We start from the raw sequence: 24,946 nt of genomic DNA, 5'->3' as shown, positions 1-24,946 counted from the left end.
CTTTTATGTCAGACTCTGCATGCCTTTCAGTGGCCGCGATGGGGCCATGGAAAGGCATGTTCCCGCCTACATTGTAATATGGCTGGTGGTGTCTAACAGACTGTAAACAACGAAGGAGTGACTAAGGTGCAAAACAAGTGATAATCGTAATAGGTTCATGAAATAACGCTTCACTGTGTACTGCACGCGTGATCAATGCTCACACTCGTGCAGTAAGTACAGTGGGGCAGTCTTAAAATCCCTAAGGGGGCCCGGACGACTGTCTTCTACTAGAAGAAAGTCAGGGCGTTTGCTGGTCACCCTCTAGTGGGTGGAGGGAGAAGACCTTAGTTCTTAGAAGGACCCTCACTCACCACTAGTTGGTGACATGCTTCATCATCGGGTCCCCGCTGGGGTGACCGAATGCCTCCCCAGCGTGCTACAACGCCTGGTTACAGCGGAGCAGGATGTGGTGGGTGCAACAGTGCCCAAATTAGGAAGTGACTAAACGTGATAGTGCAAAAGTGTATTTAACAATTAAAAAATGCAGAGGTTGTGCCTTTAGAATTTTTTTTAATAATGGCCAACCTGCATTGGTTAAAAACAAAGTGAGCGGACTCCCCGGGTTCTTAATTAAGGAACCAGAGTCCTAAGTCAGAAGTAAAATTTGGTCGACATGTTTCAGCTGTTTAAGTTGCATGTAGCTCAGCTTTCTTCAGGACCTAAAACAGAAGTCCTCCGGTGGTGTGCACGCCCTAAGGTGCACCCTCCCGTGAGGCTCTAAGTGTGAATTTTTTTTTAGATATAATGTCAAAGGACGGAAAACATTCCATCAACACCGCACTACTCACTCTGGTAGGGGTGTATTAAAAAGGGAACTTCCTGAGGGAACAGATTGTGCTCCTTCGGAAATGACAGCGTGGGTTGATATTACGCGGCGCTATTTTCCACGCCAGCGGCTCCCCACCGTGTACCTACACGGACTGCAGCTGTCTCCCGGGAAAGAAGGTGTCTAACAGACACCGCCACCATATTGAACCCTTTTCCGCCCGAACAACTTGTCGACCCGGCGGAAAAGAAGCACACGGTCTTTCCATCCGCCTCGGACCCCCAGCCATTGTAATAAGGCGGGGCATCTTTGCTGCAAGGATGGCGGGCGGATCGCCCCCGCCGGGCAGGAGGTGACTGTCGCCGGCCTGGCGGGGGCGATCCACTGCCATCCTAATGTGGCCCTTAATCTTCAAATAGACAGCAAATGACAAAAATAGGAAGTAGGGAACTGGAGATATGATTTTTCAATGTTTTTAATGTTTCTTGCACCAAGAATTGCAAAGCACTTACCACATGTATTTGATTACTCTAGGTTGGGTCAAAGTCAGTCAAAGAGCATGGGTTTGATACAGGGGCCAGGTTTTACCTTCTGACTTAGGGCCTGATTTAGATCTGGTTGGAAAGGAATACTCTGCCATAAATATGACGGATATCCTGTCCAACGTATTATGATCTAATTATCTGCTATGGGGATCACAATACGGTGGATAGGATATCGACCACATTTGTGACAGAGTATTCCCTCCACTCAGATGCAAATCAGCCTCTGGAATGGAAGTCAGAAATTCTCATTGGGGCTAAAAAGCAGGTTGTAGCAGAGATGGGTTCCACAAGTACTTATAACCATGGACAAAGTCCCAGTGAAGCCTTTGACTTTTGGAGGAAAAGCTCAGCGCAAGAGAAATTCAAACTTCACATCTAGGGAAGATCCCACATCGGCTGGATATTTTCAGCGTGCTTTCTCAATGAAGATTTCTACCTTAGTGCTTAAAAACTTTTCTGGAAGTTAAACATCTTTCCGTGGGGCAAACTAGCAGGTAGAAAATGGCAGGTGATGTAATGACAGCAGCTGTGGCTCAGCAGCAGTCTGGTGGTAACCTCTAATTCCTTTTAGAAAAGTTTGTAAAAAGTTTCAGTGTTGCTGTCCTTGACAAGGAGAGAGTCCAATCTTCACCAGAAAAGGGTCCAGGACCTTTTGGGCAAATCCTGGAAATTAGGACTCAATGTTCCCGAAGTCACCAGCAAAGTTCAGGGCGGATACAGTTCGGTCCTGCTGAGCTGGCCTCAGCAAAGGCTTAGGCTTCTTACAGCTCTTGGGTTCCTGGAGCTTAATAGGGTACTTTCCAACTAGCCCTTGAAGACCAATTCTTAGTCCTTAGCAGGCCCAGCCCTTAGCGTTTCTCCCCAGGTTTGAGTTGGTACAAACCTCTTTCTGAAGCCCAGGGCTCAAAAGGTTTAATCCTTTTTCTGTCTTCCACAGGTCCAGAGATTTTCTGAAGAGGTATCCAGGGCTTCCACTTGTTTGGCTGGCACTAGCTTGTGGTTGAGGGAAACACACTTGCCAATAGTGAAACATTTCCCAAGGGCAGCCCTATCCACTTTGACATTATTTCATTAACAATCCCACAGGTCCCTACCCTGCCGAAATCCAACATATCATAAACTTTCTTAACCTGGTCACTGCTCAGGGCACTCCCCTGAGGCACATCTAGGGAAATGAGAAAATATTCTGGGACAGGCTTTTCCCCTCACTTGGATTGGGGGCACTCTGTGCTTTTCTATGTTAGAGCCAGCCATGTCAAGGTGAAAATGACTTTGGAGATGTTTCACTGCCAGGACATTTAAAACTTAAGTTCACATGTCCTACCTTTCAAATACCATGCACCCTGCCCTATAAGCTTTTTTTGACCTACCTTAGGGGGACTTATAGGTATTAAAAAGAAAGGTTTAGTCCTTGTAAATGGTTTATTTTGCCAAGCAAAGGCTTATTTTGGTTGAATCTGCAGTTTGACAACTGCCAGCTAAGCTGAAATGGCAGGCCTAATGTTTTCTCTTGTCGCTCTATTGGTGACACAAAAAGTGCTGGATTCGATTAGTGACATTTAACTTATGGGACCTGAGTAAACAGAGTTACATAGACTAGAGACCTATAGGTAAGCTAAATATCAGGGATTAGCCAGCTGCACATTGTTTTAGGGGTCAGAGCACATGACTGGGAGCTGGACTGCAGCTTCCAGTGGTCCAATCACCAGTATTAAAATCTAGTACAAAAGGGATATGGCAACCAGGCAAAAAGCGCATTTACTTACACTTACAGCTCAGACTTCTTTTCACAAGAGAGATAGGTTTGAAAGATCCATAAATTAGACATGATAGTGGATGGTTATTTACCTACTCTTTTACATATGTGCCACTCTGGTCTACCACCAGAACTGCACCAAGCATACAATCCTGCTCTCGCCCAGTTACTGTTACTATGAGTGATTCGCATTTGCTGAAAAGTGGGGGAATTCACCAATAAAAATCAATGGACTTTGCTGAGAACCTGAACTCTGTTGAAGCTTAGGGCAATTTATTTTGCATAATTTGCTGCATCACTGGAGATACAGGCATATTCGTATGGAATTGCCTTTGATGTTCACATTCTTCATAGAGGCCTTTTAGGCAGGGTCAACTGGGTGTCATTTGACTCACATTCTGCTGTACCTAAAGAACAAAACCAGTTTGAATGTGATCTGGATTCTAACTTCATTTTTGTTTCCAGTGTCTCATATGCCAACCAAAGTGGCATAGGGTACTCTTTTTTCAACATACTAATGTTCGCATATGTTCTATTTAAATTATGTGCAAACCCTCTACCTTTTTCGCGTGGAACCACATCCCCAACTTGTGTAGATTACACATTATTCCCGTGCACATCAACTCCTTGTATATCAAAATTGGTGCTAGAATTTGTCCCATCAACTCAACCAGAATCAATACCTGCATTAACCATCTGATTGTTACCACCATTCTGAAAATGTGTGTCTATTTAACCAACAGTTTCTCCTTACTTTGTCTTTCTTTTGCTTTGAAACAATCACTGCAGTACTCAGCGTATTTTAGTATTTCAGCAATACTGTTAGTCCGTCAACACATGAACTCTGCTGAATATGAGAACTAAGCTCTGGATACAAACAAATACAAAGGCTAGCACAAAATGGATAATGTATTCTGTCACTGGCTCTTCTACTCTTCTATACTTTCTATAACTTTGCATTGACATCTCAAGATATGCATACACATACACTGTGTAGCTCCCATATCTTTTGACTAAATTACCTCTTTTGCTGGTACTTTCAGTTCAAATGTGCTATTACTTCTTTCTATTTCTCCTTTACAACAAGAGCTGAACCATTACTAGGAAGAGTTCTTTGAAGCTCGTCTGTTGGCCATGTTGCAGCTGCTTTACATTTAACCCATAAGCAGTTGTGAACATCATATTCAATCCACCCGAGGCACTTTTTAAATTGCCACTAGTCTCTCAACCTCCCTGTACTACTTATCTAGTCCTCTCTAAATTTGATAAAATCTGCCATAGTGCATAGAGACCAGACCTGTTGCAAGGAACATACACATATTCAACTCTATAAACTTCTCCTAAAAGGAATTCTGTCAGAACCATTACCTTTTCAGGGTCAGTTGTGAGTCGTGACTACTCTTGCTTCTTTCTCAATATAAGTCTTCTTCGTTTGCTTGCCTTCCACTTTTCTTCTCTTATTCCTGTATTTGCTTACATTTCCCCAAACTGTTGTGAAATTCTCTGATGAGCACCCACAATCTCAGTAGGCTGATTTGGCTCACTTCTTCTTCATCCATGTCACTGTAAGATTTCACAAAACCTTTTGTTTATATAAAATTGATTTCCAATTGTTCTACTCATTTTGGAACAAGCACATCTGGATGCTTCTTTCCTCAAAAATCTCAATTCTAGCTTCATTAATTTAATTTTCAGACATCTTTTTATCTTCTTCTTTAACAATTGCTGGAAACATACCTTAACCTCTCTCAATACTTTGTTCATGTATTCCATATCATGTTTCCAAAGATAGGCTTGCTGTATTTCTAATCTGGGTTTTCATTTTGTTTTAGTCCACTTTCTAACGCCACATGATCCCACTCATTCAATGCCTCAAACTGCAAAATCTCGAATTGCATTTGTGATACAATCACAGAAGCACATTTAATAATTTTGTGTCTCCTGTGCAGCATTTATCTACACAGAAAACAGTGTACACTCATGAGTACATTGATTTGAAAATACAATATATCTTACTTGAATTCACAGATACCCTGCCAAGAAAAGTCAGAGGAGGGTTTGTATGTTTGCCTGAAATAATGTGTGCAGGCTGAGGATTAATGAAAAACAATAATGGCAGTAGGATCCATAACACATTTTAGATGTATACCAAGGAATCCATGAGACGTTCTGATGAAAGCCACATACGATAAGGGTGAATCGAGGTGGATGAAACATGTCGACCACAAGATGCTATAATTGGTAATTACTTTCAGTATGCATCCTGGGTTACTGATGGAGATGAAGGTAAATCGAGATGGAGGAGAGACAGTTTGCTTTCAAAGCACAACCCCAATTCATGAAATGATAATTGAGCTGATCCATGCTTTGCCATTTCTCAAGAAATGAAGAAGAACAGTAGGGCATACCACAATCTAACAAACCTATCATAATTAGAACACACTTTACCGTTTTGCCTTATTTCTTTTTTTCCTTCACCTTTTTCAATTAGTCTGTTATACTTGCTTTGGTGCTTTCCCTGCTACTCATGAACTTCCTTTAATTACAACATAGTCCTATTCCTTTCTTTCCACTGTGACCTTTTCATTCCTGAAGTAATGTCCTTTTTTTGTTTATTGGTATTAACCCCTTCCCAGCCCACTTTTTATTACCTTCTTATTGATTCTAAATTAGTTTTCCTTTGTTTGTTTCTTAACTGATATCTCTATTCATGACGTGACAAAGACTTGAGGGGTCGTTTCAAATTTTTGATAAATCTACAGTTTATCCTAAAATGCTGACTCTAGCTCCTATGGAACTGACTGAACTTGTGAATATAAGTTAGAGCTTCCCACCAGTTAACTGAACACTACTTCAACATGTCACTGCATGGACCCTGCTACACTTGGCAATTCAAGTGCAGACAGATATGTGCTACCACTTCTTCTTGGATGGTAACAAGCCTGAAACTCTGCTGGATTGCCTTGCTACTTCTGGCCTGCCTGTATGGATGCCCCAACCATTCCATGGATCCTGGAGATCACTCTCTCTAACCATCACCAGAGACTAAAGACGGCTGTCCAGAGCATCTTCTTTAAGTGCTTGTGAACCGAATGTTTGAATCTGCTTGGTAGTACATCCCCTCACTGCTCGACGTTTCTTGTTTTCTAATTTGTTTTTCCTTTTGGCTTGTCATAGAGATGGCTCATCAGCTAACTGGATTATGAGAGGCTTGTGTAGCCTGATAAAAGGACTTTTCACCCATGGGTCCTCCCTCTGCATCCGTGGGACACATAGTGCCTTGATTCCCTGCTCAATGAGTACGTACGCGTCAGCACTATAGGTGTGGCATGGCGGTGCAGCAGTGCATCCCCGGTGAGGAGGCAGTTGGTGTAGTTGCCAACATAGCTTGCTCTCACTGTTCCTGTTGTTGGTTTTTGCCTTCTGCTCTTGTTTTCGAAGCTTTTTCTGCATTTAGTCCACCATTCCACCCTATAACTATTGTCCTCTTTTGTACTATCACTAGTGGTGGGCCACTGGTGTCATAGGTGCGTGGGGGGTCCAGCACCCGGATGTTGGCACTGGATTAGACAGGAGCAGGAGACCTGTGATTGCTGTAGGAGCAATGTGCCCATTAGCCTGGACACAATGGGTGCCACTGAGTACCTTTTTACAAGATGGTCCTGGGATATATTGGTAAAGGGGGTCTATCTACCAGCCCAATATGTTCTTTAAAAGCACTGCTGTTTTACTTCTTGCTTGCAATTCAGTCATCATGTGGTGGCCGTCATGGGTCTCGAAATCTCGAGCAATAGCCGCAATAGGAGGCCATAACTTATGAAGAACCATTTCTTTGACTTCTGACGCTCTACCTTCCCTCTATCTTTCACCTCAAACAAAAGGTAGAAAATGTAATGGGGTGCTTGAGGTGTCTGTCAGAGGTTGCCAAGGAGGTGCTTTCCAGAATCCCGGACCAAAATAGGACCCCGGATAGCGTATTCTCTACCTAGGCACATGCCTGCTCTATTGCTTGCTATATCTGGCAACTACAAGGAAACTACGGATCACCCTATTTGAATCAATTGGCATCTGTCATTGAACTACATTTACACTTATACTTTCAGTTTACCCCATGAGCCTGTCTTGTTTGAATGTGTTCTAACTCTTGTGTGGCAACATGGTAAAGAACAAAGTTACTGGTGGACAGCCTGTCTCTACTCCACCTGTGAAGTGCACCTCAATTGACAGAATTTTGGAGAGGGAAATGGGGCTGATTAGCTCTGAGATTGCTCAGACAGAGATGCAACTTTCAATAAACCTGGGCTCTGCATTAACCCGTTCATCTAAAGAGGCTAACAATGCTAACAAGGCTGTTATTGACCTTCCTGCTGAGACCATGCCTGGGCCAACATCACTCCCCGCCACATTACTTGATGACACGATCTGTACCACCATCTTTCCCACCATTGCAGGGCATGGAACCAAAAGCCCTCAATATAATTTCCCAGCAAGCTAGCGGGCAATCGGGGGAAAGCAGGAGGGTCAAAAGGACAAAGGGAACAAAGGGCCAAAGAGGGGCAAATATGTATTATGAACCCAGCAAGAAATAATGAATGTCAGACAGGTCAGTTACCTCCTTTTGCCCTCTCTACTTTTGGAATTAGCTGCAAACGTGCCTCCCCCCTTAATCATGCCTTTATGTGATGAATCTAGCAGGCATCCCTGCCAGAGGACAAGTCTGAATGTTTTGAGGGATTGGGCAACAAAGTCACTCACTGGCTCTATGATAATATGGACTTGTGTGCACTCTTTCATGTGAGTGAGCTAGGTAGGCCCCTCAAAGAAAAGTATTGAGGGTGATTGTAATCTTGTTAATTTTAGATCTCCTGTCCTTGCTGCTAGAGCCTTCAATGTGCTGGGATCCACTTGTGCATATAAGGGCAGGGTGGCATTGCTCTCATTGGGTTACTTCCACTAACCTCAAGGAAGGTTATTGATGCCCTCCATGGGCCTAATCACACAGGGGGCATGTCCTCCCATTACCCTAATTTCCAACTAGTAATTGTTTTGCCCCTGTCTCTGACATTCAGGATATTGATTGATGCCCGCGGTAGGTGGCTCTTAGGCCTACCTCCTGACCTGACAGACATTGACAGCCATAGATGAGCAGTCTCTACTACTATTTCAGTGATGAATGGCAGAATTTCATCAAAGAGTTTGACTTGATTTGTTTGCAAGAGGCTTTTCCTCTTTTTGCAACTCTGCTTTCCCAGCTGTTTCTGAGAGGGCAAGCGGAGGACACGCTATTCTAATTTTGATTAAGTTTCCTAAACTTAAATTTTCATCGTAACATATTCACCACTGCTGTACAACTATTGTGGATAAGCTGAATGATGTGAGCTAAAAAAGAATGTTCCATATTGTTTGCTCTGAGTGGGCGATATTAATTGTAGGGTATGTGAATTTAGTTGACAATGGGTTTTTGGTCTGGATAACAAGGTTGGCCAGGTGATGACACACTCTAGACATTCTAACTATGAGGATGCTTTGAACAATATTTTATACTCTAAAGAGTTAGTATGTTTGAGGGGCTGTTTCAGGGCCATTCTCAAGTCATATCCACCCTTCAGAGGAGGGAATAAATCTAGTACTATTGATTTAACATCTAGAGGGTTCGTCATCTCGAATAACATTCTCTTGGAAGCACAGTATGGTTTCAGACAAGGAAGCAATATGGTTGAGCAGTATCTGAACCTGTCTCTCATTATTTGTAAGAACACAAAGTCCATGAAGGGGTCTTTACATCTAGCCTTCATGCACTTGTCCTGCTCTTTTGAAATAGTGAATCGGTCCAAACCATTTGATTTGTTGGGGAACCTAAGGGTAAAAGAACCATGGTCACTCTCCTCCAGCCTTTACACTAGGATACCTCGGGTAAGATACGTTACTGACCTGAGGAAGAATGTACGTTATCTATACATTTCAATCAAGGTGTCCATCGGGGCTGCATCCTAGCCCCATTTTCTTTCCTTATTTATATTAAGGGTTTAGAAACTCACTTGCTTCAAAAGAAATTGGATTTCACAACTGCAGGTACTTACTTTATCCCAACATTTCTTTATGCGGATGACCCTGTCCAATTAGCTAGGACTGCATCAAGATCTGGACGCCTTTGTGGAGTTTACGGAATGCATGGAGTCGAAGATTAATCAGCTGAAGTAATTCATAATGGTTTGTAGGGGAAACATCACTTACAACGCAACTTTCACAACGACATACCATTACAACGGAACTTTTACAACGCAAAAACTTTTACAACGCATGTATTTACAACGCATTTTTTTACAACGCAGGTACCTTTACAACGCATACCATTACAACGTAAGTATTGGTAAGTATATAATTATATTTTAAATGTTATATGTTTGGGGTAAAGGGGTATTTTTAGGGTTCAGGGTCAGTTTTGGGTTTTTGGGTAAAGGGGTATTTTTGGGGTTCAGGGTCAGTTTTTAGTTTTTGGGTAAAGGGGTATTTTTGGGGTTCAGGGTCAGTTTTTAGTTTTTGGGTAAAGGGGTATTTTTGGGGTTCAGGGTTAGTTTTGGGTTTTTGGGGTACAGGGGTACAGGGTAAAAATAAATTAAATTTAAATTTAAATTAAATTAATTAAATGAAAATAAATTAAATTAAATTACATTAAATTATATTTTTTTTCAATTAATTTACGATTATAAAATTAATATATATTTACCAATACTTACGTTGTAATGGTATGCGTTGTAAAGGTACCTGCGTTGTAAATACATGCGTTGTAAATACATGCGTTGTAAAAGTTTTTGCGTTGTAAAAGTTCTGTTGTAATGGTATGTCATTGTAAATGTATGCGTTGTAATGACACCAATCCGTTTGTAGGCATAATAAAACTAAATGTAAAACATTTTTGGTACGGAAGCTCTGGTTGCCAAGGTAGAAAGTTTCTCGTACTTGGGGTTGCCTATTGATCCACAAGTTGACTGAAGTCTTTGATGGAGTTGAGGGTGTAACAAACCAACAAAGAAGTGGAAGTGATTTTCCGCTTCACAGCCAAGGTAGGACATACGCCAGTGAGGGATAAGATCACTTTATATAAAGCACTGTGTCTCTCAATAGCAGGGCAAGAGTTTGGGGGTTGTGTGATAGCTCTAGACTACAAACAATAAAGAACACTTTTCTACAAGGAATGTTGGCGGTACCGCAGGGTGCACCAACATTCTTTTGTCATTCAGAATTGGGATTACACTTTCTGGTGGATATTTTTGGTCTGGCACCACTGTTCTTTTGGTTATATGTTTGGCAAATTCTTGAGATAGGATTCTTTTAACACATTCTTCAGGATTGCTTGGCCTCCGAAAATGCTGAATCTATTCCTTGACAAGGATACCTAAAGCCCACTTTTAGTAGGCTGGGAGCCTCAGAGCTTTTTAATAACCCCTACCTAATTGCCAGGTCTGCTAGAGATCAGATAAATTAAGCATTTTATGAGCAGTGTATGCATGGGCAAAAAGCTGCCCAGCTATCCTCTCTGGAATTGTATCTTGTTTTAACATCTGCCTATCAGTTGGAATTCTGCCTCTTATATAAAAAATGCCCAATTTAAGATTTATTTAACTTTGCTCAGTTTGGGGTCATTGCATTTTCTCTTAGCTTTTCCACAACAGGAGGCATGGATTGAGAATTTCCCTTGCTGCCCTTGTGATAATTTGTCAAGACAAAACACATTGCACTGCTTGCTTTTATGCACTTTTTATAAATCATTGAGGACTCGTTGTCTACTTCCTCTTATGTACTAATGCAGTTTAGATTCTTTTCGGTAAGATTTTAGATTTTTTGGAACACCTGGGCTCGATAGAGATTTGCCATGCTGTGACCAGCTTCATTAGAGGAGCACTTAACATCAGGAAAATATATTGTTAATCGGATTTGGTTTTGTCTTGCTTTTGGGATCTTCTACAAGTCATTGATATTTTTAACTGATGTTTTATATGTTGCAATTGTAAATGTTTTTACTTGTCTTCCCTATGAAATTAACTGTGTGTGCATTATGACTGTAATTTGTACTTTTGTGACTTTATGGTGTCAAATAAAGTTTTATGACTGACTGGGTATGCCCTCCCCTTGCATGTTGAGACTAGATTCACATACATATTTTGGGTAGTCAACATCAGTAGCTGTAAACCCAGGAGTTAGTCATACCTGCCTGCAGTCAATACATACAATATCTAATCAATGAGCCACAGTTCTTTCTTTTGCTGTGTGCATGGTCAATCATTTGCTATGTTTCTAATGCATTTTACATGTTACATGTTTGCGAACAATAGGGTCATGAACAGTGAATATCAGCAACTCATGCCATCATAGCCAAAAAAGTTCTAATGTAGTCAGCTAGTGAACATGTTCATTCAGTCCTAGACCTGGCATCCTTAGTGTGGTATTCCATTTAACCATTTATTTTCCACCTCCTGTTTTGCCTGCTTTAGGACCCTGTGCAAGTTACCACTGCGGATCAGTGCTAATGTGCTTGCTAACTCTACTTAAAACTTGATAGAATTGGCTTATACCCAATTAGTATATTTAATGTACTTGCAAGTCCCCAGTAAAGTGGCCCTACTTGTGCTCAGGGCCTCAGTTATTGAGACGTAAATTTAGGCACACCAAAAAAGCCCAAAATGTGACTGAAAACCATTTCTGGGGACCCGCTCCTTGTACATTGGTCCTGGTGTTTATTCCTTCCATTAAGCCTGTTTCAAAATGCTGACATACTGTCAGAACAGTGAATGGAGGGGCTATGATGTGCACAGGATTGAACATTTTGTTAAAGTAGTAGACCCGAGAAGGCATTTCACTGACTTACAATCACCACCATGTTGCATTTTGGTGAATATACCATGAGACCTGGCACTTCTCCACTCCCATTTAGAAGTCAAACAGTTTTTCTTTGGAGACTTGATATTATATGGTGCTAGGTGAACAAAAAGCAGTCATACACCACCTACAGCCAGCACACTGATGTTGTCCCTAGTCAAATGTAATATGGTAGCTCAGACGTATTAGATTACGAGCTTTAATGTCACATACAAAAATACATATAATTCTGCAAGACCATACGGTTACATACCATAACTCATCTTTATATCGGTTGGTAGATTTAACAATGTTAACTAACACAATTAAAAACATCAGCAGCAAGTTTTAGTGTAGACACTTAAAATATTTGTTTCAAAAAATCATACAAGTTGGTTTTAAAAGATACTATTTATCTGACATGGGGTTTTAGTTCCTGTCGCCTTGCACCAGAGAATCTGGCAAACCAAGCAGACAGAACCAGCGGCAACCCCGTCTACACTGCACCTCCTACACTCTCTGCTTGAGTGGCTCCCCTCCCCGGATTGTGCGGAGGCGTAGGTGAGGTGGAAGAGAGAACACCCTTGAAGCGGTTTATCCAAGGCCGAATCATCCATTGCCCCTCCTAGGGCAAGGGCAAGAAATGCAACTGTAGGGCAGGAAGGCCTCACACTCGAAATCGGTCAAACTGTGTCATCAGAGGAAAGCTGTGTGACGCCAATGCCCAAAAATGCCAGGGATAGTGAAAGTGACATCAGATGCCCTTTGACCTTGTGATATCACAGTGTTGTACGAACCAAAGGAGAGACTTAGGACAGTGTGTAGGCTGTCCTTGTCCCTGTGTAGTGATGATTTAAATAACTTAGACGGTCCGCTCAAAAGTGGCTTAGTCAACACCCTAGTGCCTGGCACCACAAAGTTTTTTAAAAGAACCCTCACACACCAACCTGGTTGGTGGCATGTCTCATCATTGGGTTCTCAGCTGAGTAGCCGAATGCTACCCAGTTGTACTGCAACACCTGATTACAGTGGAGCTGTTTTATTTTTAATTTTTATGTGATGGTGTTAAAGGTGATGTGAGTTAAAAATGCCTCTGGAAAACTCACTAACAGATACTTTATTCCCAGTGGCCCAGGGTATATTTAAAAACAAATGAGATGGATAATGTTTCCGGGCTATTGTGTGAGGGTCCTTTTGAAAAACCTTTGTGGTGCCTGGCACTGCGGTGTTGACTAAGCCACTTTTGAGTGGACCGTCTAAGTTGTTTAAATCATTGTATCACAGTGTGGACCCACGTTTCTAGACACTGTGGCTGACCCTCAACAACCCCTTATTTGCTGCTGGTGGGCGCAGATAGTCTGTCTATGGAAACAGTACCCTGCGGCCAGCCTATATGGCGTTTGCCTCATCAAACCTCCCCATTGGCTACGTCACAGCGAGTGTTACTGTCAAGAGGTGAAAGGTGTCCAATGTGCAGCACAGGGCACCCACAGGGGCCTAACACAGGTCCCCGCAGCCCCCGCGTTGCGGGCAGGACCCGCGCTCCATGGGCCCCCTCACTCAGCGGAGGCTTTAAGCCTGTACACCACACTAACCAACACCAAGCCATAGTAGCATCACCATGCTTAACACAACAGTACACCACACCAAACTATTCCGCAACACATCACATCAACACATCGCTGCACCAGGACATATATCACAACAATACAATACAATACAATATTAGTATCAGACCACGCCATCCAGTTTGACATGACACTACACCATGACATATTGTATAAGTATTTCAAAACCCAAATAGCCCAGATATAGAATCATTGAGTCATAAATCCTGACACACATCCATATGTATGGAATGGTGCAAGTTGTTCATCAAAGAGGGACACCCTCAGAAGGATCCCAACAGGGAAAAACACTTTCCCTATAGATCAAATTACTCAACTGTACCCAAGTAAACTACAATCATGACTCGGCAATTGAAGCTCTCTGGTAAAAAAGAATATATGATTTGCAGATGACAGTTTGCCCAGAACTAATTGGCCATGCTACTCTATTCAAAAACATGTAACACAACACGTTACAGAACAAGATGCAACATAACAGAAAGTAACTTAACATAAAGTACCATAACAGAACATAAACTCCATACTGTAATACAGGTCAGCTGCCTTTTGCACTATAATAGTCTGATAGATGTGTCCCTTCTATGACCCTGATTATATTAGGTGTGACATTTTTCATTGCATGTGCAAATCCCTGTTTTGACAGGGGTCGAATTCCACATTGTGGGGATATATACAGCATGTGATAATTTTCAGGTGCTATAAGGCCCGCACCTTTGTGCAATTGTTTAGGCTGGTCAAAGTTGCCAGAAATTAGAAAGGTAAAAGTGTGCAGTATTTACTGTACCAAGTAAATATTGGTGCTGTAAGCACTGATATTTGCAGCTCATTCCCCAAAAACTCAGGATGTACATTAATTATTGCATTCAATAATTTAGGAACACTTTGATGTAAAAATTATCGAATCAGACTTAGGCCACTCTAAATCAGACCCCTGTAGACCGTTCATACTGTAGGAAAAGTCAACACAGTCTTACACAGTATTGTCGATGCATAAAACTTTAATTTATTTTTCAGATGCTTCCAACTGCTGGCCGTGTCCACCCAACTTGTGGCCCAGTGCAAGGAGAAATGAGTGTGTTCCGAAGAGAATTGAATTTCTGTCCTATCAAGAGGTCTTGGGAGGGCTTCTGGCTGCTTCTGGAATGCTTTGTTTCCTTTTGACTGTGCTAATCTTACACTTATTCTACAAGTACCGAGATTCTGCAATTGTCAAGGCGAATAACCGTGAACTCACCTATCTTCTTTTAGGGTCTCTTGGACTGAGCTTTCTCTGCCCTCTGCTCTTTATTGGTGAACCTCAGAAAGTACCCTGCCTACTTCGCCAGCCTGCCTTCGGCATCACCTTTGTGCTCTGCATCTCTTGTGTTTTAGCCAAAACCATCATGGTGGTCATCGCCTTCAGTGCCACGAAGCCTGGCAGTAACATGAGGCGGTGGCTGGGTCCACGCGTACCTATGGTTATAGTCTTTACCTCCACCTTTCTTCAAGTCCTCATTTGTGCTGCCTGGCTCATGTCCTGCCCTCCATTCCCAGAAAGGGACATGAAACTGAAGACTGGGACTATCTCCTTGGTGTGCAATGAATGTTCAGAGACTGCACTCTGGTGCATGCTGGGATACATGGGGCTCTTGGCTGGTGTTAGCTTCCTGGTTGCCTTCCTAGCCCGGAAGTTGCCTGACAGTTTCAACGAGGCCAAGTGGATCACATTCAGCATGCTTGTGTTTATTAGTGTTTGGACGTCCTTTGTTCCGGGCTATCTGAGCACACAAGGGAAATACATGGTGGCTGTGGAGGCCCTTAGTATTATCTCTTCCAGTGCAGGAATTGTTCTTTGTATTTTTATCCCAAAGTGTTACATCATCTTACTGAGACCAGACCTAAACACAAGAGAACATCTGCTGTCCAAAAATGCTAACAATAACAATAAGTGATGGCTGTCTAAACACATTGTCAAAAACGTTAAGTTTATTTAGATCATTGATCTCTAAACCACAAGAAATACACATTTATTTTAAAAATTCTTAAAATAATTACTAATCATTTCCATATGTACTTATGATGTTCCATATCCTCCATCATAGTTAAAACCAATTTCATACAGATATAAAATACATTCCAACACCCTAAAGGTAGATCGGCTTCATTAAAACCCGCTTTAAAATATATTTAAAAAAACTTAATTCTCCATTCTTCATTACTTGATCTAATCCTCTAAACACATTGTTAAACAGTCAAGAAACAGCAATGACAAACTCAAAGTTGAGATACGGTAGGTAGTTTAATTTGGGTTGTGGAATTTAGCTTTAAAACATTTTAGTGCAATTGATACCATGAGCTCTGTCCAAATATATTGAGCTACAGACTCCAAAAAATCCCAAAAGTAATAGAAGTGTTGAACTGCAGTTCAGATCCATCCTAATTTATGTTCATCCACAGAAAAGAGATGCAGATGATTGAAACGGTCAGGTGAGTAAAATGTCAGCCTCCCCACACCCTCTGCCCGAAGCTGTGTTTGATGCCAGGTAAAAGCTCTGCGTTGGTCTTTGGGGCAGATGTAGATGAGTGATGTCACAGCGTCAGGAGGCAGTCTGGGGCTCAGCTATGGTTGCCTCATTCTCAGGGCCTCTTCTTCTGGCCCAGAGAACTTACTGCATGTGGAGGCTGGGAGCAAGTAAAGTGAAAAGGGGGCTGGAAACTGGTACTATGATGGGAGCTTTGTCAGCTCTCCCTATGATATTTTCAGAGGACAGATAGGTGCCTAGCTGCACCACTACTCGTAGCCCCTGCCCACACCAGTAACTTTCTGCATATTTTAAATGCGGACTCCAAAATAAGAAAGAAAAAACATGACAAGTATTAAAAAATGTTTTTAACTAGTCTGAATAACCTAAATTGATATTGAATTTATGTTGATATCTCTCTTTAAACCATCCTCTTTTCTCATTTTCAGGAACATTATTCCATAATAAGTTCAAAATCTTACCTTATTTTTGCCACATTGATCATCCAAGATAGACTCTCATGTTTCCACTCCTCAGTCGTCCTCAAGGCTGTTCCTTATCCTTTCCACAATAGTGGGCTCAGGCCACAGGGAAGGGCTCAGGATGTCTCATAAAAAGAGAAGGGTAGTTAATAGCCATTATAGTTCTGCAGGTGTGAATTTAGGTCAACTTGGGTCAGCAGACAAACAGTTCCTCTGTCCCATTGCACCATCATTTATCAGAAGCTGTTCTATCTGCTATACGGTGCTGGTTTGGCCTCCACCTTATTTAGGGGTCGATTAGGATCGCGGGCGGACTTGCGTCCGTCCGCGACCCCAGAGCAGGAGGGAACCTCCGCATGGCATGCGGAGTTCCCTCCTGTGCAATTAGGAAGTGACCGCAAAGTTTGCGGTCACATCCTATATTTTTAACATTGCGGCGGGTGGAGCTTCAAGCTGCACCCGCCGCAATGTTAAAAATGCACGCATTGCATTTGCATGCAGTAAGAGGCAGGCACCGCGCAGTGCCTGCCACTTTCTTCATGCAAATGCAGGGGGGTACCATAGGTACCCCCCATGTGCACCCCCCCCCCCCCTTCACCTAGGGGGCCCGCAACGGGCCCCCGCAGTGAAGTTCCGTATGCTTTTCCACGGCGGAAAACCCGCCGCGGAAAAGCATAATTTAAAGGAGATCCTAATATGGTGGACGGTGTCTGGAAGACACCATCACCATATTAGAGCTTTTCCGCTGCGGTTGTAAGCCGACCGCGGCGGAAAAGCTGCGGACGGAAACCAGGACCCACCAGCCATCCTAATGTGGCGGTGGGTCTTTGGTCAGTCCGCTGCGGTTTTTCCGCATCCTCGGGGCCGGCGATGGCTTCCGCCGGCCCCGAGGATGCAGAAAAAACGCAATCATAATGACCCCCTAAGTGTGGAATATAAGCCCAAATGCTTAATATGCCACTTATTCTACTTGTCAGTGGTTGTTAGGAGTTCCATTCCTCTTACGTGAAAGAAGTGGTGGTGCCGGGAGAGAGCACAACAGAGATACCAGATTATGATAAAAGAAAGTTGTGATGCTGCAGTGGAACAGAGGATCCATTGTCTCCAGAATTTCACAAAGTACGTGAGGTGATGAAAGGCAGAGGAGAAAACTGGTAGCCATTGACTGGTCCCCGAACAGGTCTACATAGTTAGCTATAGCCCACTAAGGAAGCAACTGATTGGATGTCCAGTTCCTAACATTACATGCAGAGTGATAATAGGTGTTATTGTTCCTTTGACTTTCTGCCATTGCTAATACTACACCGCTGACTATTTGCTCCAGTATTCTTTTAGTTGCATACTTGTTACTACCTTGTCCACTCAGTCTGCCTCCCCCTTCCCAGACCTTGGACAATTTTCATCTGATGGTTCTTTTTATGACACTTTTTTTATTTTATTTTTTATTTCAAATCTTTTTTATTGAAAATTTTGGAAAAAGGAAAGAAAAGACAATACAATAAATCTTCCATTACATAGATTGATACAACCATGGTAGTAAATTACACCTACACAAAATCAAAGAAAAGTAAGGACAAGTGTACCGATGCATCAAGGTTAAGCAGTCAGCGGTCCATACAAGAGTAGAATATACATTCATTGGAGCATACGGTGGTAGGATGTAGAATCAATGAAGCATACATAGATAATCAGCAGTTATAAGGTTACATCATGGGGGATCAAAGTGGGAGGACGATGCATCCAGGGAGGACCACCGTTTTTTGTTGGAGGGTTTCCATGTAGCTGATTGCAGTGCTGGTTTGTCAGCCCCTCTCAAGAAAGAGAGCCAATCTAACCAGATTTTAAAATTGACCTCAGCAAAGTACTTCCACTTACAATGGATGACCTTGCATGCCAGCGTTAACATTACATCTAAAAGTTGCTGGTCATGTATGTCTGGCAGTTGTGTGTCCATTGGACCCAGTATGATATAGATAAATTCCTGTACAGGTTTAATTCCAAATATCTGGTGAATATAAGCAAAGATTTTCCCCCAAAATGTTTGTAATAAGGGACCGTTGAAAAGCATATGTGCTAGATCCCCAGGTGTTGTCCGGCAATTCCAGCAATTGGGCGTATCTTTCAGGTGGCATTTAAACAACTTCGGAGGAGTCCAGAATGCTCTGTTCAGCAGCATGTACTTCGTCTGGCAAAGGATCGGGGAAACCTTGTTTGATAGTGCAGTACTATGTATTACATCCCAATCCATCGCTATTCCTGTCGAGTTAGGTTCCGATTCCCATTTACCTTCCGCTAGCCTATGGGATTTCTTGGGCATGGGAAGGAGTAACTTATAGCGCCCAGACACATATTGGAAGATTTGCAAATAGGATGAGAAGCTTTGGGGCAGATGTAAGAACGATTTTATTATCCGCAAATTGTATGAATCACTATTTATGAATTGAAATGCTCCTTTCGGTATGGACGAACGGTAATTTGGCTTGTTCAAATTGCAAGTTCTTCCTTTTTGAAATTGCTATTTTTGCCATTCCAAATAAGGAATTGCAAATTAGTATTTACAAATTGAGAACCACAATTTGTATGTATGAAGCATGTCCTAACTGCGACTTGTCTCAAAATGCAGTTTTAGGCAATGCAATTACCACCAAATCAAATCAGGTGTTAACCAGGTGTGATCTATACAAATTGACTCATCGGGTCCTTTCACTGCTTTTATCAGCATTATCTGCCTCTGGAGTAGCACTGACATATGTACAAGATGTATGTCAGTGTGTATAGATAAATAAGGGACTAAGAGACTACTAAGGCTTGATGCCTCTTCACTCACACCTACCCCTAAGACTGCAGGTCCAGATATACTCCTTGTTTGCATATTTTCCATAACAGAAGTTACCTGCACTAATCCACGTGCCACATTTGTAAAGCAGTGACCCATTTGTGTTTGTATATCTACAGTGTGCCTGGATAGATGATTGTGGCCTGTGCCAGGTGGGTAATTGATCGCTCAATACATAAACCAAAACATTTGCTGGTGATGCCTACACTGTTGCATTGTATGGTGCTGTTGTATTGCTGTAGTGAGTTTGTCCACTGAGCCTGTGAGTTTAGTAAAGTTATGATTCATCATGTTGAGTCCATCCTCCACTAATTTCCTTTAATGTTCTTGACCATCAATCAATTGTGACATTGCACGATACATACTCATCATTTGTAGCTTTACACATTTGAGATTTCTTGCTTTCTGGCACTATACTGAAAGCATAGATGTCTCTAATCCCCTAGGCAACTGAGATTCCTCATTCTTGTGAAGAACACAAGTACTATTAGAAGCACTGGCATTAGGAAGTTGCTGCAACCTTGTCTGCTTCTCTGAGATGTTATGCTGCTTTCCCTGCCTGTGGTTGGTTCATCTGTAACATCTTCTAAATCCGGGAACGGTAAAGGTGTGGCTCATTTTCAGGATGATACTTCCAGTGTCTGTGTGGCAATGTGGGGATTCCTCAATATCACAAGGACCTTCTACAGTGACATGTTGCTCACTATCGTGCTCTCTTGGTTGTGAAAAATCTGTGAATAAGATATTGATGTAGTTTACTATGTTGTTAATGCTGTTTATTCAAATAAAGTGTGTCCAATCTACTTCTCTCTATTCTGGATTCTTTTAATTGTGACATTTTTCAAAGGACAAACAATGTACATGTGTTGCTACACATGTTTAGATAGATATGGTTGTTTCACTACAACTCCCACAATGCATTAGTGATTCGTTATGAATATTAAAAATGGATTTAGAAACAAACCAACAATTTGAAAATATTAATAATAAAAAATGCTTGCTACTCTAGGGAACTGAAAAACAATTTATAATGTTACTTTGAGCAGTAGATGGTGCATCAATGTTGGAAACACCCACAACACCCTCAGGCTGAATTGGTCCCTCAATGAGACTTCCATAGGTGTTGATGGTGGCTGCTGAGATAGTCACCCACCTGTCCTGTGTACCTTTACCCTGCAAGTTGCAACCTTTTCTTTGGTTTGTGACCTTAAGTTGTACCATCTTTTGCGTATTTCAGGGATGGTGCGCTGTGCAACACTGTTGGAGCTTACTTTGTCTAGGATATCATTCAATATTTTTGTTTTTGGGGATTTTGTTACATTGAAGGAACTCTTTCCAAACAGCTCCTCGTTATGGGACACACACGCCTCAATTAGGAGCCTCAACTCCTTCTCAGAAAGCTGAATGTTGCTTTCTTGGCAGCAATGTCTCTGCCACCTTCTTCCCGTGACATGGTGCCCCTTCTTTTCACTCCCAAATTTCTTTCTGCTACCACACAGTTTTCCCTGTCACTCACTGCCTTCTTCTGAGTTAAAGAACACTGGGAGAAAATATGTGTATTGACTTCCTCATTATGAGGTGATAATTTAACAGCCAACACGTGTCTTTTCGTATTTGAAATCTCCTAATACTGTTCTATGGCCGTTAGGGTCATTCTCAACATTGCTTTGTTAACATGAGCTCTGCTGCCATGATGCTGCTTTTGCACACGTTTCTACATGACTTTATTTTGCAAGACTCTGTTTGTGCCTTTCACATGAGAACTGTCTGCTTTCTGCATTTTCTGCTGGTCTTGGAGTTTAGCCTGAACACGATGTGCAAGGTCGATAAACATGCGCCTTGTTATTCTGTTCTGGTCAGTCTACAGCACCTAGACAAAACATGCTAAACATAGCTGCTCTGCTGGAAAGCTTGTGATTTGATATTACGGGGATGCATGTTGTTCACACACACTTGGAGAGAGACCTTTCCTTAGAGAAGAGCTATGCTGTTCCTTTGATGTAAACCTTCCATCTAGGCTCTAAGGTATGGGGTCTGCTGACAAAGCCCAGAGCTCCTCCTTTATATAATAAACTTCAACTTACCAAGGGCAGTTAGGCCTTATAGTACTTTTTCCACTGTCTGTATATGATGACATCCCCCTTCATATTCTATGGTATTGTGACAATGCTAACTGTGGTAGGTTTATGCATTTTGCTGCGGGTAGTGGCTCGTATACTGCATTATAGAGCATGATAGTTAAAATAAACATTTTGAACTATACAGTGACTCTGACAATCCTTATTGTAGACAAGTACGAGTGAGTGAGTGAAAGGGTATGTCTTGCTACCGCGATTCCTGAGAGAGTCAGGAGTGTTGTGTTCTGTGTTGTCTAATCATTTGTAGCTTTTTGATTATGTAGGAGAACGAATGAGACACTATAGCTAGCTGGTTTTGGGATTTGGGTTACTAAAGTGGTAAGAAGGTACAGACCCTATACACTGAGGTTCTATTTTCCTGCGCATAGTTCTGTGTATATGCAGAATCCCAGCAACAATACCTATTTGCTATTTTATGATTCCCTATTAGGAAATTCCTAAATAGCAAATGTTAATGAATACTATTTGCAAACAGGAAATGATAACCATTTGCATATTCCAAATAGCAATTTCCTAACAGAGATTTGGATACAATTGCTATTTGGAAATTGCTAACCTAAACGTATGCACATCTGGCCCCTATTTATAATGGCACTTTTTTGTAAATCAATTGGAAATTCTATTGTAAGAGAAAAAATAAATGCTACAACTTCTTCCAATGCTTTACTCAGCTCTTAATACATCCTAACCAGATCATCTTAGGTTCTTTTTTTTAAGTTTAATGATTTTTATTAAGTAATTAGAAGAATGTACATGAATTACAACAATGTAATCCATCAGTAAGGTGATATTGGCAAAAGAGAGCAAACATACTTAGAAATCAATGTCAGAAGAGTAAGAAAGGTGATAGAGGGAGGAAAAAGAAGGGAGAAGGGGCAGTGGAGAAGAGAAAATAGGATGGAGAGAAAGAGGGAGATATGCAACCTAAAATAATTCTTGAAACAATGTAATAAGATATCACTAATACTGAAATTTTGGAAAAACAGTCAGACATCAGTACACGTTAATAACCATGTAATATAACTGAAAAGTACTTAGCTGACATGCTTTCATGCAAAGTTAACTATCAGGTGAGTGCTTCCCACAATGTTTCATGCTTGGCAAGTCGATAGGTAGAATTAAAATTATAGCGATCTAGTCTTTGGTTATGACATGCCAAGTTACACCACTGTTGAAGAGTAATAGTCTCTGTGGATTTCCAATTAGCATGGACAACCTGTAAACTAAGCAATTAGGAGATCTAATAACTTGCCATAAACTTTATTATGGAGGCATGAACTACTCAGACCACCCAAAAAAAAAACAACTATAGAGAAGGGAGTTTGAAATTTAATGATGTCTCCTATTCTTGTCCAATCTAGAACCCAGAATTGAAATACCTTGGAGCACAGAAAAAAAAAAACATATGTATGATTTTGTCTAAATGAGTGTTGCAACACCAACAGGTATCTTGTTGAACAAATTTTAGTTTGAAAAGAGATGCTGGCCTAAAAAAGAGTTGATTGTAAAAATAATATAGTGTTTGAGTGAGTTGCCAATATGTGCTTCTTATCCCAAATTTTCTTCCCAAGTGTTATAGGCTAAGTGCTTTGTTGGTTCAATTCCTGCATAAGTTCGATTTTGGGATTTAGTTCTGTCCGTTAAAGGGAGTCTGAATGCTTTCTAGATCAGTGCAGCTTTTAATGAGGTGCTGATAAGTGTATAAGAAATATATGTACAGTGACCATGTATGGAGGATTGGGAGGCTAGATGCCGTAGTGAGCAGTGATTTCAAAAACTGGTATTGTTTTAGACATCTGGGGTACAGAGTAAACACATGAGGAGGAACATCTATTAAAGGGAAGGATGTCATTAGTATTTTGTAGTAATTGAGAAACCGTGATTAAGCCTTGGTTAAACCAAGGATGCCAGAAAAGCATCTTACCATTGCACAACAGCAAAGAAAGATGAGATGTCAAATGTGCTATGAAAATGGAACAAGCATGGGGCGCAACTGAGGAGACCCAAAATTTAGGAAGTTGAGACATATGAAGGATGTGTAAGTAAGATAAAGGAGAGATCATAGCAAATTCTAGCGAAAACCAGAATTTCGGAAGTAGATCAGGGGCATCTGAAAAACAATCTTGGTTTTTCTTAACACAGAAGTCTGTATGATATAAGGAGAAAATCAGGAAGCTGATTACACCTAAACAGTTGGGTAACTTGAGGCATTGAAGTAATATGCAAGAGGGCTTTTACATTCCAAAGAATGTTAGATAGAAGCTTATCAATGTCTTTGAAATATTACACAATCATTTTAATAGGTAGCATCATGAGATAGAAATTTATGATAGGAGGAGTCATCATTTTGATTGTGTCAAGTTGACCCCACCAAGACAAAATGTGGTGACCAACCTTGAGTTAGTTTAGCAATTTAGAGAGGAGAGAATCCGTATTTAATTTCAAAGTGACTCTGAGGTTATTTCAAAAAAGGATTCCCAAAATTGTTTTCTTATCTGTGCTCCAAGATAAGACCATTCCAGCAAATGAGGACTTGAGACAGAACTTGTTCAAGGTATGCACTTCAGATTATTTGATATTGAATTTATACCCGATACCTCAGAGTATGCCCTTAGCTTGTCAAAAAAGTACAGAAGGGAGGTCTCAGGTTTAAAAACGTGAAGAAGAATGTCATCCATGCACGGTGTTAATGTAATGTGTGTGTTCTTAAGCTGAAAGCTGGAAAAGTCCTCTGAAGATTCGAATCTATAAAGAGAAAGTTTGAGAGTGAGAATAAATAGCAAGGAGGCGAAAGAAGACATCCTTGCCTAGCGCCTCTCTTGAGAGGAAAGTAAGGAGGATGCACACCATTGACCAAAACACATGAACAGGGAACAAATAAAATAATGAAATGAGAATTTTGGATGAAACTCATGCCAACGAGGAGACTGTAGGAGGAATTGCCTATTTACTTTGCCAAATGCCTTTTCAGCATGTACAGCAACATCTGCTAGGGTGGGGACTTTGATCAGAATAATAAAGTAGTTAGCTAATAGAGTACCAGTTTTATTTTTATCTCCATAGTATCTAGCATTAATCTTAAGTATAGTGCCACATGGTTTATGTGCAGTGGATTTATTAAATTGAATCTTTGCTGCTACCAGCACAGCTGAATTAGCTCTGATATTCTTAGACATAAAATATGTGTGTTCTAAACATAAAGATACAGGCAGATTCTTTCTCCATGGCCTACCTCTATAGGCAACTTTGAAGGTGTACCAGACAAAGGGAAAAGAGGTCTCCCCTATATTATTAAGCTGAAAATACTCATGTACAAAATAGTGATATGATTGAAGGAACGACTTGTTGGAAAATCAATGGTATTGAACCACCACCTAGATCTAGATGTGTTATTGC

The 24,946-nt window shown here is 41.3% G+C and overlaps 1 protein-coding gene across 1 annotated transcript in view; it reads left to right on the top strand.

Moving 5' to 3' along the window:
- Positions 1–15,524, top strand: part of LOC147678447 (extracellular calcium-sensing receptor-like) — a 43,522-nt gene extending 27,998 nt beyond the window's left edge. The window contains exon 6 of the mRNA XM_086945633.1: positions 14,608–15,524. Within this exon, the coding sequence (XP_086801759.1) occupies positions 14,608–15,524 (917 nt within the window). The remainder of the gene's footprint in view (positions 1–14,607) is intronic.
- The last annotated feature ends 9,422 nt before the right edge of the window (positions 15,525–24,946 follow it).

Source organism: Lissotriton vulgaris, chromosome 12 (assembly GCF_964263255.1).
Source record: "Lissotriton vulgaris chromosome 12, aLisVul1.2, whole genome shotgun sequence".
NCBI lineage: Eukaryota > Metazoa > Chordata > Amphibia > Caudata > Salamandridae > Lissotriton > Lissotriton vulgaris.
Note: the sequence above shows the minus strand (reverse complement) of the source record. Positions and strands in the feature narration are given on the sequence as shown.